Source organism: Myxocyprinus asiaticus, chromosome 25, assembly GCF_019703515.2.
Source record: "Myxocyprinus asiaticus isolate MX2 ecotype Aquarium Trade chromosome 25, UBuf_Myxa_2, whole genome shotgun sequence".
In the NCBI taxonomy this organism is placed as follows: domain Eukaryota; kingdom Metazoa; phylum Chordata; class Actinopteri; order Cypriniformes; family Catostomidae; genus Myxocyprinus; species Myxocyprinus asiaticus.
This window is the reverse complement of record NC_059368.1, coordinates 15,294,789-15,309,960: the sequence shown is the minus strand read 5'-3', so window position 1 is coordinate 15,309,960 and position 15,172 is coordinate 15,294,789. Positions and strand designations below refer to the sequence as shown.

General features: G+C 37.7%; 2 protein-coding genes across 4 annotated transcripts in view; one reads left to right on the top strand and one right to left on the bottom strand.

The window, feature by feature from the left end:
* Positions 1-15,172, bottom strand: part of LOC127415903 (NBAS subunit of NRZ tethering complex) — a 243,396-nt gene that overhangs the window by 47,276 nt on the left and 180,948 nt on the right. Inside the window, exons 49-50 of one of the 2 annotated variants that reach the window (XR_007893017.1) lie at positions 10,128-10,222; positions 8,560-9,833 (exon numbers count right to left, since the gene is read on the bottom strand). The exons of the other annotated variant lie outside the window; for it this stretch is intronic. The gene's annotated coding sequence lies outside the window, so the exon portion shown is untranslated. Of the gene's footprint in view, positions 1-8,559; positions 9,834-10,127; positions 10,223-15,172 lie in introns of those variants that run through there. 2 annotated transcript variants of the gene reach the window in all.
* Positions 10,588-14,855, top strand: LOC127415904 (uncharacterized). Of its 2 annotated transcripts, XM_051654910.1 has the most exons (3): positions 10,588-11,110; positions 11,221-11,322; positions 12,188-14,855. In XM_051654910.1, the coding sequence occupies exons 1-3, from the start codon at positions 10,748-10,750 to the stop codon at positions 14,321-14,323; spliced, it is 2,601 nt and encodes an 866-aa protein (XP_051510870.1). In that variant the 5' UTR covers positions 10,588-10,747; the 3' UTR covers positions 14,324-14,855. The 2 variants fall into 2 exon arrangements, with proteins under 2 accessions (XP_051510870.1, XP_051510871.1); XM_051654911.1 differs by lacking the exon at positions 12,188-14,855 and having other exon boundaries at positions 11,221-12,161.

Genomic DNA, 15,172 nt, shown 5'->3' with positions numbered 1-15,172 from the left:
TGCAGAAATGTAAATATACAATTATTTATCTACCTGAATTAATTTAACATTTAAAGAACGTAAAATGACTATCATGATTTAAACCAAGAAAACATTTGAAAGATCTTTTCTCTCCACTCTTGTCTCAATCTCTCTTTAGTGTCTCTTAAGAACACCTACATTTAAGCTCAATGAAGTAGATTATTGCAATATTGTAGAGATTAAAACAATTCAAATGCTCTTTAGGGCTGGTGAGGAATGCATCATTTCTCACACATCCCTTTAACCTTCATTTTTCTTTCAACATGGAAAAATACAGACAAGAGCTATTTGTAAAGGGCTGATTTAACTATGGATATTGAAAATTTGTGGCAGAGTACCCACTCCAATTTCTATAGGTTTCAGCTCATGTCCAATTTAGGACTGATGCACTGTACAGCTCAGTGGAGTGAGAAACCATTCTGCAATGTCATTAAGAACCATCCTCAAATGTTATTAAGAGCAGTCAAATAGTCATTCATGCACTGCTGGAACATACTGACGGGAAACACATTGCACTATCCCTGAAGGCAGCAAAGGTCACGGAGATTGTGGCAGTATGTTAGAGAGGTGCCTTTATCACACACCAAGAACAATATAAGCTATATAGAGTCAGTGTTGTACTTTGAACTTAACACACGCACATGAATAAAAGCTCTCTCTCTCTCTCTCACATACACACACACACCAAATCATTTCTCAATTATCTGAACAGATCAATAATCTAAAAACTTCCAACCACGTTTCTCCATCAGCAGTAATGCAGTGCGATTTTAAGTTTGAGAGTCAATGCTGGGGGGAAGCCAAATTAAAAGGAAACGGCTGGGTTTCACCTTACCCATTGCAGTGCAAACCTCATTTTCTTTTAATGTTCTCCTCCCCATCTCCTCTTCTTTTTGTGGAGGAGACACATCAGACTCTTGACCCTTATTTTGTATGCACCACTTAGCTAGAAAATTATACAAAGGAAAACCCACGAGACTAGAGTATATGAGAGACAAAGAGAGAGAGAGTGAGTTTGATCTAATCAGAGAATACCCAACCTCTTTTACATATGTTCTACATAAATCTGACTTACAGAAACATTTAACAGCTGTTTACTTTTCATCTGTCTTGGGCAAAGAAACACATGACAGTGGCACTTGACCTTTTCTCCTATTTAAGGGGCTATTTACACTCCAGCACTTCATGCGCCTTGATTGACCAAATGCCATCCAATTAGCAAAGCACATTCCATTTACACTTGGCCACATAAATGCGTCTTTGCAAAAACAGTATAAATTGAAACTATTATTGTTGTTCAGATGTTATTTACCGAATGTTCTTGGTCGTTTTTGGGCTCCTAAACTTCTGTATGCTTAAACAGTTCCATTTGGGAGGAGTTACAAGTTGTTGACCTGAACAAATTGATGTTTTTACACTGGGCTGAGTCACGTTTTATAAGTGTCAAACCAGCTTCAGAATAATTGATTGCTATCTGTCTCAAATGCTCATGATCGGATCAGTAAAACCACCAGAAGTGACCAATTATAAATACACCTAAAAGCACTGACATGTTGCAATGTTGGCCACTGGTTATGTGACTAGTCTAATCTACAAGGAAATTGTGGATCAGTTTCTCTTCCATATAAGAAAGATTTTGTGACTCTTTGATTGGACAAAATGAGTGAAGGAGGTGAGATGAGACAAGGACACGATGCAGGCCAGACTCAAACCTGCATAATTTGTCTGAACACCATGGCTCCATATATGCGGCAACTCTTGCGCCATGGCTCTGATGACATTCCACACCTGTTCATATCCAGTGACGTTGAATTTAGTTAATCTCCTCTTTTGTTTGATGAAATTCACTACTTGACTCTGTTAAGTGGTGAGACCACACTGCTGTTTGAGTGATTGCATGTGATTATTTGTTCAGGCAAACCCTTACTAAGGCAGACTGCTTCTCTAAGCTTCTAAAGAACAGACAGAGAGAGAGAGAGAGAGAGAGAGAGAGAGAGAGAGAGAGAGAGAGAGAGAGAGAGAGAGAGAGATGAGAGTGTGATGACGAACATACGCAGAAATACCTGGAGCATAATTAAATATTAAGTCGGTTCTTTGATTTATGCAGAGCCAGAAGCCAGAGTACTACACACTGCACTCTGAATGTACCGCTGATCTTAATCCCAGCGCTGGGAGAGTGCGGGAAGGGCAACACAGAATTGTGGAATTCCGATACAGTGTTGAAAAGACAAGACATTAAGTTTAGTGGTTCACAACCCAAAAACTGTTGCACATCTTTTCTGATAGGGTCACAGGCAGCAGGGAAAAAAACTGCTGAATGCAAATAATAAAATAAAATGTTTTAAATCGTGTCTCGAGACACTGGCATTCTTTTTATTTTTTTGTGTTGCGCTGAATCTACCTGTTTTAGCGCAAGTACGCGTACGGTCTGAACTGTCCCTTGAGGAAATGTTGCCAAGCATATCAGCTCTGTTTGTCTTGTGTCTTATGAAACATACCATGAAAAACACACTCAAAAGGATTGGAATAGCTGTCTCTTCATTACAGCAGTTATCGTATTTACCATTACTGTTTGACATTTTTAAGTTTGAACTCAGATGGAGAATGTAAACAGCGTGTGGGCGTTTTTGCGACTGCACAAAGCGCATGGATAATAAATGAGATAAGCACTGGGACACTATATGTTTGGTTTTGTGTTGCTAAACAACTTTCTGTAACACTCTAACACTGCATTGTTTTTGTCAACACAATGCGAGGCTAACCCCCTTTCAAAAGATGTGCGAAATGTTGCTTTACCCGTGGTTAAAAATGAGGTTTAAAAAGACGATAACCTGAGGTTGAGCGCAGTGTGAAAAGCCCTACAGAGGAACACAAACTAACAGTTACAGCATGGATGGGAAAACTGAAATCTACCTTGATCAAACATGGTAGAAAACCACATGAGCCATCTATTCTCTCCATGGTCAGTGAACAAAGTTGTAAACTCAGGCTAGGCAGGACCAATCACTTCTAATTCTAAATCTGATCCCTCACAACGACTTGTTGGTTTGTTTTCCTCAGTTTAGTCTGTTTTCCTTTGCTTTTTCACATTTTGTAGTATTGACCGTTCAGGTTCACTCTACATCTTCAGACCTCAGGTCATATTCTCAGGTTTTTCCTCTAGTCAATTTGTGATTTGCAAGTTTTTTGGCACTAACAATAGATGTAATTTGATTTTACACAACATCCTTCTTTGACCCTTAGAATTAAACAGGCTGTTTTTGCTACTGTAACTAAGAAGACTGAATGCATTCAGACTAAAGATGCATTTTAAAAGGTTTAATTTTATTTGTTAACTTTCTCACTGCTTCTAAAAAATGTGGCGCTCCTGAGCGAGACGCTGAACAAACAGCAATACAGCCAAAGACATTCATCTAGCATGTTTACATAAAAATAATAGAAAAACCATGCCGAAATTCAAAAGTACATTCAGTGTACACGGCCCCTGTGACTTCTACACGTAAATTACCTCTGTTATGACTGCCTCACCTCTGTGTACTGTATTTACATACTGAATTGTTCATAAGGGCAGGCAAGGTTGCTGAATACAGTTTTATGGTGAATGCAAAGAATTTACATATGTTTTTTCATGACATGTAGTCTACCTTTTAATCATTAAAGTTTAAATATGAAATTCAACTAAATAGCAGGTTTCCAGAAATGGAGTGTTATCTCTATTTATGGTGATGGAGAAATGTTCTTACACTGAAAACTATGACTCTAGCCCTCCTTGCAGCCACATACGACCAAATGCTAATAGAGCTCCAGACCAAGGACGGAGGTCTGTGATGGATAATGGCTGTCTGTGTGTGATGAGATGTGAGTGAAGCCCACTGTATCTTCACAGGGCTGGCATAAATCTTTCGCTGCTCCTCAAAGGTAAAACCATTTCCATTTATAGCACAGCTTGTGTGCTCTCGATTCCTGAGGACATTACGTCAAACGCTGAGTCACCTTGAAGACATTGATCACCTGAACTCAAACCTCTGTAAACAATTACTCAGGCCTGCTTAATGTCATTTACACAAGCAGGACATGTTCCTGGATTAAAACCCTATGTGTGTTCAGGAACAACATTCATATCTACCTATAAGTGCTCTATGATTTTAGGGCTATGGAAATAGTAGGCCTGGAACCGCATCCTTATGATTCAATAAATGCTCTCTGAATTTAGAGGTAGGATTAAACAAATGAAAATGATGTCAATATTTACTCACCACAAATGCCTCTTGAAACAAGTATGACTTTCATTTTTTTTTTTAGTGGAATGCAGAGGGAAAAGAAAAGTCTTTACACACCTTTTAGCCATGTAATGATAGTGAATAGTGACTCTGGGTTCTCAAGCTCCAACAAGGCCAGAAAAACCTCATAAAGCCACAGTAAAAGTAGATGAGCTAAAGATGACATGATGATTCATCAACAAAATCTAGAAAGGCAACTAGGGCGCAGGTTGGTTATCAGTCACATCAAATCTAATTGGTCATGATGCCAAACCTCCGCTGTAGTCGCCATACTTGCACTGGAAAAAAGGCCATTTCAAAAACAAGTAAAAAAATAATGAATACAAGATGTTTTTTGCTTGTAATAAGTAAAAAAATCTGCCAATGGAACAAGTGAAAATTGGCTTGTCAAGATTTCTTGAAATAAGATGTGATATTTAGGACTTTTGAGATAAAACTGATCTTGAAATTATCTAGGAAAACTCATTTTGAGCTATATTGTACTAGTATTAGGAAGTGTTGTATTTCATAATAAGCCTGTAATGCTCAAAAGTAGCATTTTGTCCCTCAAAATTAGCTTTTTGTTTTTCACTGTTCATGTCATCCTCTTTATTTCAAGTGTATTTAACTTATTGGTAAGTGACACCATTCTAGATTTAAGACCATCACCAACTTAAAATAAGATTAGAAAGTGATATTTAAGCATTTTAGGATAAAATATGTCTTGAAGTTAGCTGGAAATACTCATTATGCATTTGTTACTCGTATTAGTGCCATATCATTCTGGTCATCCTCTTCATTTCAATTCAAGTGTATTTCACTTATTGCAAGCTCTACAATAGTGATACGGTTCTAGATTTAAGACAATCACCTACTTCAATGAAAACAAGTATTGCATTAAACAAACAAATGTTTTATTTTCTCTTCATACATTTTTTTTTACCTCTTTCTACCTCTGTGGAATGCAGGAGTAAACATACACTTCTGACAGTCTAGTGCATTACATGGAGACACCTTCACAGCAGTGTATGACTGGAGCACCAGTCAATATGTTTTGGCTCACAGTGTGTATGGGACTGTAATAAAATAAAAACAGAACATGCCAAATATGTGTAACATTGTGGGTTAAAGTCAGACACAGTCATCTGACATGTGTACCCTCAGTACACTTACAAAGTGCTTATTATGGTAACTTTCAAATTACAGGTCTTGGGCTAACATTAACATTGGGCTAACTTGGTTAAATAGCAACATAGAACATCTGAACAATGTGTCTCAATACATCAACAAAGTGCTTATTATTGCAACATTAACATTGGGCTACCTTGGCTAAATTCCAAACAAGAATCAATGGCAATGGCTTTATTTGCCAACAAAAGCTTTCCAGTCGGCCATGCCCTTCTTGAAAGATGGTGTGAGGTCTTGCTCATGGATTGTGTCCAAGAGGACCTCCGTTTGTATGACAGAAAGCAAAGTGGCTACACACTTGGGGTAAGTAAGGTGTAGGGCATAATAGTAGGCCATAAGGTATAAAGCACCCTCTGTAACCTTGTCTTTTGGGAATGTAGTTATCGGCACATCTCCTACAGCCAGGAGGCAGTTGGACGAACTCACAATCAGGACTGGACAGGAGAGAGGGCGCTTCTTCAAGTAGGCATTGGGTTCTTCGTTTTCCTTAAACACACAACACAGACATCCTTCTATCAGGATAAAGCACTTTTGTTTAAATGATTCATTTCGGTATTTTTCAACTTAAGCCATTCAGAAGTTTGTTTACAATCAAATAACTTTCCAAAACAAAATTTTGACGAAAGGCGCAGTACTGAGAAAGTTACAGCTGAAGTTGCTGCTTTTGACTGTCCCCAATGCATTTCCTGTTCACAAACGATCTAAACCTGCCAAAACACTGAAATCATATAAAGAATATCAAAATGTGTATGTGGATCTGCTGTACAAAATTGTATTGCTAAACACACTGTATTTGAATTTATAGAAATGTATTTAGATTTGTTGGGCTAGCCAATACTAGGCTAGTCTTGTTAGGTCTTCACTAGTTCTATACAACCTGTTATTAACCATGTAGTGCATCCATTTTTGTACATACTGTAATATTGAGAGCTACACACATCTTACCATTTAAAATCCTGTTTCCAAAAACAAATGTCTGGGGTATCTCTGAAGGCTTAGAACATATGTGACTAGGAAATACATTGGGAGCAATTAAAACCAGCATCTTAAGCTATAACTTTGGACAGTCTAAATTATTCTGTAATATTTTACACAGCTCACCTCGAGGACATGCACCAGAGCCTCACTCGCATCTCGTATCTTCTTAGGAGGAGTAGATGAAGAGGGGAACAGTGATGGTAGCACACGTAGGATCCCGAGAGCCTGTTCAACTGTTGAGGAAAATATTTATTACTTTTACACTTAGATAACACAAGGTCAAATCTGATCAACGGTCAACAACAGATATGCTTTAAAATACAGAAACATTAAACAAACGATGGGATAGACACTACAGATGAAAAAGGAGGAAGACAAGACACTAGCACGTTGACAATTAACATGCTCTAATGTCCACCCTGACCACTAATAACATCAAAACATCATTGCTTACCTTTGTCCATTCCCATTGGGGGTTTCAGCATCTTTTTCCATACACCAAAAAACTGCACCTTCTGGCAGAAGTTGTCCCATCTTCCCCTCAGTTCATCAATGTAGTGGCTGTTATCCTTGTCCAGAATGCGTCGAAGCTCCCCCATCACCTATCCAATATACAAATACAGACATTTGACTGCATTAGGTAGGAGAAGGAAATTGGTATATAAGACATTGTTCTGTGTGGTACCATGTTCTGAATTATGCTCAGTCAATAATGACTTACATGGCCAATGTCCTTGAAACAAGGATACGCCTCTAGAATTTTCTCATATCTGTCCTCCTCGCGAACAGAATCGGAATCTATGAATGCTCTTCTGGCTGCAAATTCTAAATCCAGGAGCTGAGAGACAGACTCATGGTTTGGATTTTTCTTTTTACACAAAGCCTGTAGGGTTCTATAGTGCTTGGCCATAGTTGCTGGACTGTCAGTGTCTGGAGTGTCAATGTCTGTGGGTTTGTTAGCTAAAAGACACAAACATACATAACTGAATACATGACATTAATTGATGAATGAATGAGTTATTCTTATAGGAAGTAGGCAGTAGTAGTAATTAGTTTGAATGCGTCTAGTCTCTATTTTGACACAAGTCACAAAAGAATGCATGTACCATGCACATATATGCCAATATCACATTGACTGACACTTGGTAAATCTTATTTTATGAGAGCAAGGAAAACAAAATGTTGAAAATGTGACATATCAAGAACTAGTTCCATAAGTATTTTATATTGTTTTAAAGATCCAATAATGTGGGTTTATTAGACTTGTGAACATCAGAAGTGTAAATGAAATATAAACACCACACCATGGTAAATTTGTAAATGCAAAGTTGGAACTCACGTCTTCCGTTGCTGCCCGAGTCTGGGGTGCTACTCCCTTGTGAAGAGCAATCTTGATTGCTACTCCCTTGTGAGGAGCAATCTAGAATGATTGTCGAGTCACTTGAATCAAATTCATCTGGGTCACCTGGCTGCTCAAGACGGCGCCTCTTCGAATGTCTCCCATCTGGAATGGTCTTTTGGGGGGATCTCACGTTTTGCAATCTTTTGTATAGCTGTGAGTACACAGTAACCTGTGACAAGACAATTTAAATAAATGTTTCAAATATCAAACAAATGCTATTAACAAAAGCCAATATGAAACACTTGGGTCATCAACTGGCTGCATTTCACTTACCCAGGTATTCTTGTTGTTCAAGTCTCGGTCCTGCAGCATGGGGTAGTACAGGACTATTCTCTTTGCCATAGCTGTAATTTCTGGTTTTGACGGGTATCTGTCTCCATCCCCCGTTGCCCTCAGGATTGCGATCATACTGGTCATTGTGTTTCGGATGAGCCGGCATCTGAGGTCCTTCGACATTTGGCAGTTGCGCTCTTCACCTTTCTTCGCCAACTCAAAGTATTGTTTTCGGACTTGCTCTAGTTCGGTGTCAGTGTGCAATACATATTCTAGGAATGATAACTTCACAACCTTTTCAGGTGTTGTGTACTTTGCAGGACATCTTTTCACAGGAGTGGATGTCTGCGGTGGGGGTGACTCATTAATAGGAGTGGAACTGCCCATTGATTTTGAGTCTTCTCGGCCAGATTCCTGTAAAATAAAAGATAATGAACTACTTGTAAAAGCAACATTTCATTTTTACTGTGTTACCACAAATTGCAATGCAGCATTGACAACATTTCACAACTATGCAATCTGTTTCATTTTGGAGGTTAAATCTCTTGCATAAACTAACTGAATACCTATCAATGAATCTCTAAATCAGTATTTATTTCTTGAAAGAGAAATCATTGTTCATAACAATTTTATACATGTTGAACAATCTCATAAAACTGCAGCATCACAAAAGCATGAAAAATAGTATGCACACACACCAAATTCACGACCATGTTTATATGGTGTGCTGTTATGACAGACATGCATTGTCATGGTGCACGCCGCCGGTGAAATTTGAGGGTAATGGTGAGGCTATTCAAAATTTGCAAGAATATTAAGTAATATTAAGTTTAATAATGTTAAGCTATATAAACACTGAAACACTCAATAACAACCTACTGTAATGGGAAATGAGACATAAAAAGGGCATTGCAGGAGTTTGTTGTGTGCATGCATGTGCACTTCCAGTAGCCTCTGTGCACTCTAGTAATTAAGAACGTAGCACTACAATGACGCTCCACTTCATGGAGCCTACCAGTTATTGACTGGAATACATCAAATATGGTGGAGGATATAACAAATCTGGATTTATGAAAAAGGAATTATGCAAGTCAGTTCCATTACAGAAACCTAAAGCAAATAGAGTTCAGTGACTACAGCAACATCTGTATCCGTTTAGTCACAAAAATGATCTGTATATGTAATGAGAATGGTTTAGACCGGAATTGGGCATGTCTACCACCACAACTCTGGCAATATATCCCTGAAGTGGTGCTTTTTAAAAACTAAAAAATTATAGAGGAACACCATTAGGCTACTACAGCTAGAGGATACAAGGAAAGGAAATAATAACAATACTGACTGATAAAGGTTTGTGTTAATATTCTCCTTTTAGTGATATAATAAATCAATAAGGGAAGGTTTGGTCACTATCTTATGGTGTTACAGCCTAAAAAATAATTACTAAACAAACAGAAAAGGAATAAACTAAATCAACAAAACATGTAAATCTAAACATGATGTAACAATTGAACACACCTGTAGGTTACCATGCCTGTTCCAAAACCACTTTGCTAGTTAATGCCGTGTCACTGAGAAACTGACCTCCTCCGAAACACCATGACAAGCACACCAGACTGCTTTTCTCCGTAAGAAGTTTTCTGGGCCTGGGAAAAGATCCCGCAAGTCTTCACGAGACAGGGTGCTCATCATTTCCTCACTGATGTTTGCAGCTGTGACATATTGGAAGACATACATGGCAAGATGAATTAGTGCCCTAGAACAGCCAAACTGCATGAAACTAGTAAAAGTTTTCACTTCATTCAGAATAGCTAGCTAGTGCTAACTAGTTTAGTGCATTAACCGTAGTTTTAGTATAGAACTGAGTATACCCACCCCCAGTAACTAGGTTTAATTGAAACAAGTATCTGCGCGCCAAATGTCGAACGCGGTATCTACGTTTATATATGATATATATCGTATGTATGACAATAACTAAGTTTACAAATAATATTTGACTACATTACCTCTTAAAATCGACACCGCGGCGTCATCCAGTTCGTCCATGCTGTTAGCTGTCTTGGCTTGCAAGTTAACTCAGCGAACGTTAGTTCGTCCTCGGCTGCAACAGTATACACAATAAATATACATTGAAACATGAATAACTTAAAAACGTATGCGACTACAAAAAAAAAAAAAAAAAAAAACATGAAATATTGGATAAAACTTACTTGCAATGAAACACTAATCCAAATGTCTCGGTAAAGGTAGCTTTCCTGCGCGGTTTCTTCGGCTCACGTTCCTAGTCTGTGATCAGTACTGCGCATGTGCAAATCCCACCAGACGCGGGATGGCTTACTTCTTCGGGTGATTTGACTGTTATCAGGCTATTTCACACATCTGTCCCAAATGTATGGGCAAATTTATGAGGAATTATATATATATATATATATATATATATATATGTAACAATTGTGTTTAGTTCAACTACATAGTTGCGCATTGCAGATGAATTATTCTGTAAATACAAGCTAGCTAAATAAGAACTTACACCAATTACCCCCACATTTAAAGGTTATAATTTTCTCCCTAGCTGGATGTAACGTGCTGCACTCGGTCTAAACGTTTTGAACTTTGCTCTTCTAAGATGATTTGGCGTTGTTTCATATGCTACATTTTTGTGGCATTGACTCTGAAAAAACTATTGAGTCACATTAACTCTTTGCACAGTCGCAGCCCTGACTTTCGCGTGGTGTGTGGCATTGATGGCTGTCTAAGTGAGTATAGGGTGTATAACTCCTATTACTATCACGTAAAGCGAACGCACGCGCATCATCTTCTCCAAGTGGAAGGTGCCGAGGAGGAAGGATCTACTCGCCATGGCTCACCAGGAACACGTGAGAGGACAGCCACAAACAACCAAACTAATGTGAGCCTTGTGGCTGAGGTCTGTGCAATGCAGCAACATTCTTCAGAGGCTGAAGTGGGTTCAAGCATCGTCACTCAAACGGTACGTCATTATTTATGGTATTCAGGTAGACTAGTATCAGATTGTCTGGTGGTGCTAGCTACCAATGCCAACATTTTCCCTTTTTTAATAGAGATGTTAATCTGTTTCAGAGTGGATTTCAAGAAGGTGGAGAGGGTCGTGTGAACGTTGACCTTTTCAAACATGCAACTGCATTTCTTCTTCAAGCCAGAGAAACCCATCGAATGACACAGGTAATTTATCCCATTGTTTTCCAATGAATGGTATTTCATTGTTAGTAGCAAGCTTAATAGCAATAAGCTTATAATGTAAAAAATGACTTAAAGGGGTCATACTATGCAAAATCCACTTTTTCCCGTCTTCAACAGAACTATGTGTCCCTGGTGTGTCTAGAGACCCTCAAAATATGAGAAAAAAAGTCCTCTCTTTCTCTCCTGCTCCATCTTTCAGTAAATGTGTATGCAAACATGACATTTACATTTGGCTCCCCTTATTACATCACATGCAGGAACAGTAACTGTAGTAACCATAGTAGACTCCCAGAATGCTCTGTCTAAAACGACTTGTTTCAGACAGAGGATGAACTGAGGGGCTGCATAAAGGGCCAGCATAAGATAAATAAGGATTTTTTTGGAATTGTCAATCATCCAAAACTACTATAGTTGAGTCCCAGAATAAAAATATAGAGGTGGAAATGAGCATAATGAGGCCTGCATATGTGAGTATGTTGTAACAGTTGGAATTGAGCTGAATGGAATGTTAGAATAGAATGATTAGATGATAGTTTTGCTGATTCCTAGGATGGTTGATGTAGTCAGTTTAAGCACAGAATTAGAAGTCTATACATTTTTATTTCTTTGGTCTTTACTGATGTTTCACAACAGTGAAGACCAAAGAAATTAAACTAGGCTAGATTTTGAATTTGGTGGAGAAGACCAAATACTTAAACCACCTAAGGAATCAGCAGACATATAGCATTATATACTAACATTCCATTCAACCTCAATTCCAACTGTCGCATAGCCTTGTTCATATTCCTCTCATTAGTTTGTCATTTGTTTGTTTATTTGTATATTTGTTGTTTTCCCCCTTCTCCAGAGAGCTGTTAACCAGATGGTCAGTGGAGTCCAGCAATACCAGGCGGCATTACTGCAGCACCTAAAACATCAAATGAGTAACATGATTGAGACATATTCTGGGGATCTGGATCAGCTGAAGAGTGATGCAATGGGAATATTTGACCAGTTTACTGACCCTTTCAGTCAAATTGCTACAACTCATTTGCAGGATAAGACAATCAAAGAACTGTTACAACCAATTGAACCAGAGCTTATTATATCAAAAAATACAGTATGTTATGTGAAAAGTGGAGACTCCAGAGTCCTTACCATTAAAAACCATTACTTTTATTATATACCATTGGTGAAAAGTTTGGAGCAGCTGTTATTCCATCCAAGAATTCTTGCAGTGATTGAAGAGGGGCCACAGCCATGCAAAAATGGATTTTTTCATGATTTAGTTGATGGAGACATTTTTAAATCGCACCCACTGTTTTTGAAAGTTCCCACAGCATTGCAGTTAATTTTATATACAGACGAAATTGAATTATGCAATCCTCTTGGATCTCGGGCAAACAAAAATAAGTTGTTATTGATTTATTACACCTTGGGTAACATCAAACCTAAATACAGATCTAGACTTGCTGCCATTCGTCTGCTTGCCATGGTAAAATCAAAAGATCTTTCCGATTGTGGTATTGATAAGATATTTGAGAGGATTAACCGTGACTTAATTGAGCTGTATGATGGTGTTAAAGTTGTCACTGCAAATGGTGAGAAGACAATTTGTGGGGCGCTTATGTCTGTGTGTGGAGACACTCTAGCTCAGCATGAAGTGGCTGGATTTAAGGAAGGAGTAGGGTTTGCCTACAGTAAATGCAGACACTGCGAATGCAACTTTGAAGACATGCAGGAACAATTTAATGAAGATTTGTTTGTTAAAAGGACCATGGCAAGTCATATCAGGCAATGTAGTGACATTGAAAAGGCAAGCACTGACTTTCTGAAAGAAAATCTAAAAACGACATATGGTATTAACAGGAGAAGCAAATTAACAGAATTTCCTCAATTTGATGTAATCAATCAAACCCCACAAGACATCATGCATGTTATTCTTGAAGGTGTTGCCCCATATGAAATCAAATGTGTTTTAAAGTATCTTGTGCTTTCAGGGCATATGGAGCTAGACACATTCAACTGTGCAATTATTGGTTTCCCTTATTCTCCTGTGGATGCGAGGGATAAGCCTTGCCCCATATCTGTCAATACACTGTCATCAAATGACAATAAACTGAAACAGTCAGCTGGGCAGATGCTGGTTTTGTTAAAGATCCTGCCATTTCTCATTGACACAATTGAAGAAAATGATTACACACAAATGCTGCTTAAGTTGTTAGAGATAGTCAAAATTCTGTTTTCACCTATTATTGCTCTCCCAACTCTTTCAAGGCTGAAGCTTTTAATAGAGCAACATTTGAAAGATTTCAAACAACTGTTTCCAGATACAAATATCATACCTAAACAGCATTACCTTCTGCATCTTCCTTCTCAGATTAAGGCACTTGGTCCTATGGTGAGGCATATGTGTATGCGCTTTGAGTCAAAGCATTGCTTTTTCAAGCAGTGGGCTTTGAAAAGTAGTTTTAAGAATATTTGTAAATCTCTTGTGAAGCACAATCAACTATATGAATGTAGTCAGAATGTGCATGAGAAACATCCAATTTTTTCAAGTGAAGTTGAAATGGGCCCAGTCTCTGAGGTTAAAAATGTTCACTATGTAGAAGGAAAGATGAAAGACTTCTTAGGAATAGAGCAAGTTCAACATGTAGTTTCTGTAAAGTGGATTATGCAACATGGAAATAAGTATACATGTGAGAAAACTTTGGTTATTTCTAATGTCATCAATAGTACTCCAGAGTTTGGACTTGTGAAAAACATCTACATAGTAAATTCGTCAGTGTATTGTTTTGAATGCCAACCTCTCTCTATAACCGAGTGGAATGATCATTATTTAGCTTATGAGGTAGAAGTTCCCTACCTAGCTCAAGCCAATATTTTTGTGGATGCTGAAAAACTTGTTGATTATACACCATACTACTATTTGACCTTCAATAATAGCAAGTACATTCCAATGAAGTATGATCTCACAGACATCAATGAACATCACTCCCTTTGATTTTCTAGGGAGCATTTCATAGTACTTTTATTTTTTCTCCTCTCACCACTGAATCATTTAGATAAGGCCAGTGTGTATGAGATACTTTAATAAGGAACTGATTTATTAATGTATGTGTTCATGGGGTTCCAGTGTATTAAGGCCATTATGGTATTCAGTGAATACTTTTGAATAATGCTCAAATAGAGTGGCTGTTAAATATAATTTAAGCAATGACATTTTACTGTTTAAGTCATATATACAGTTTATTTAGCCTTTCAAATGTGGAGATTGTTTTTTATGTAACAACATTGAAAACTTTGTTGGCCTTTTGGATGTTTTTGCTTTTGCCTCTATGTGCATCATTGTATTTTTTATATTTTATTCAATTTTGTTGGAATTCTATTTTGGTTAAAGGAATAGTTCAACGTTCTGGGAATCCATAGAGTCTTGTGAACACTGTGAGATTGACAGGCAAGCAGCAGAGACTCCAGAAAGTCACAATATGATGTATGAGTTTTGGGCAAAATCTGTTGAACTTGAGGGTTTCCAATAAAGCAGATTTATTTTCTTAAATCAAGTAAGTCTAATTCTTGAAACAAGATGATTCATCTTTTACAAATAACACAGCAGCTAAAAAAACCTCATGGAATGTCAAAAAAGCTTGTTTCAGCTGACATACAACTCAAAATAAGATGTTTTCAAGACTCTCTCACTTAACAAGATATTCAAGATGCATTGTCTTAAAACAAGTCCCTATATCTCACTGAAATGTTACTTGTTAGGCGATTGTGTCTTATATTAAGTGTAATGAGATATTTTGACTAGAAATAAGACAAATATACTTGGTAAGATTTTGAGTTTTTGCAG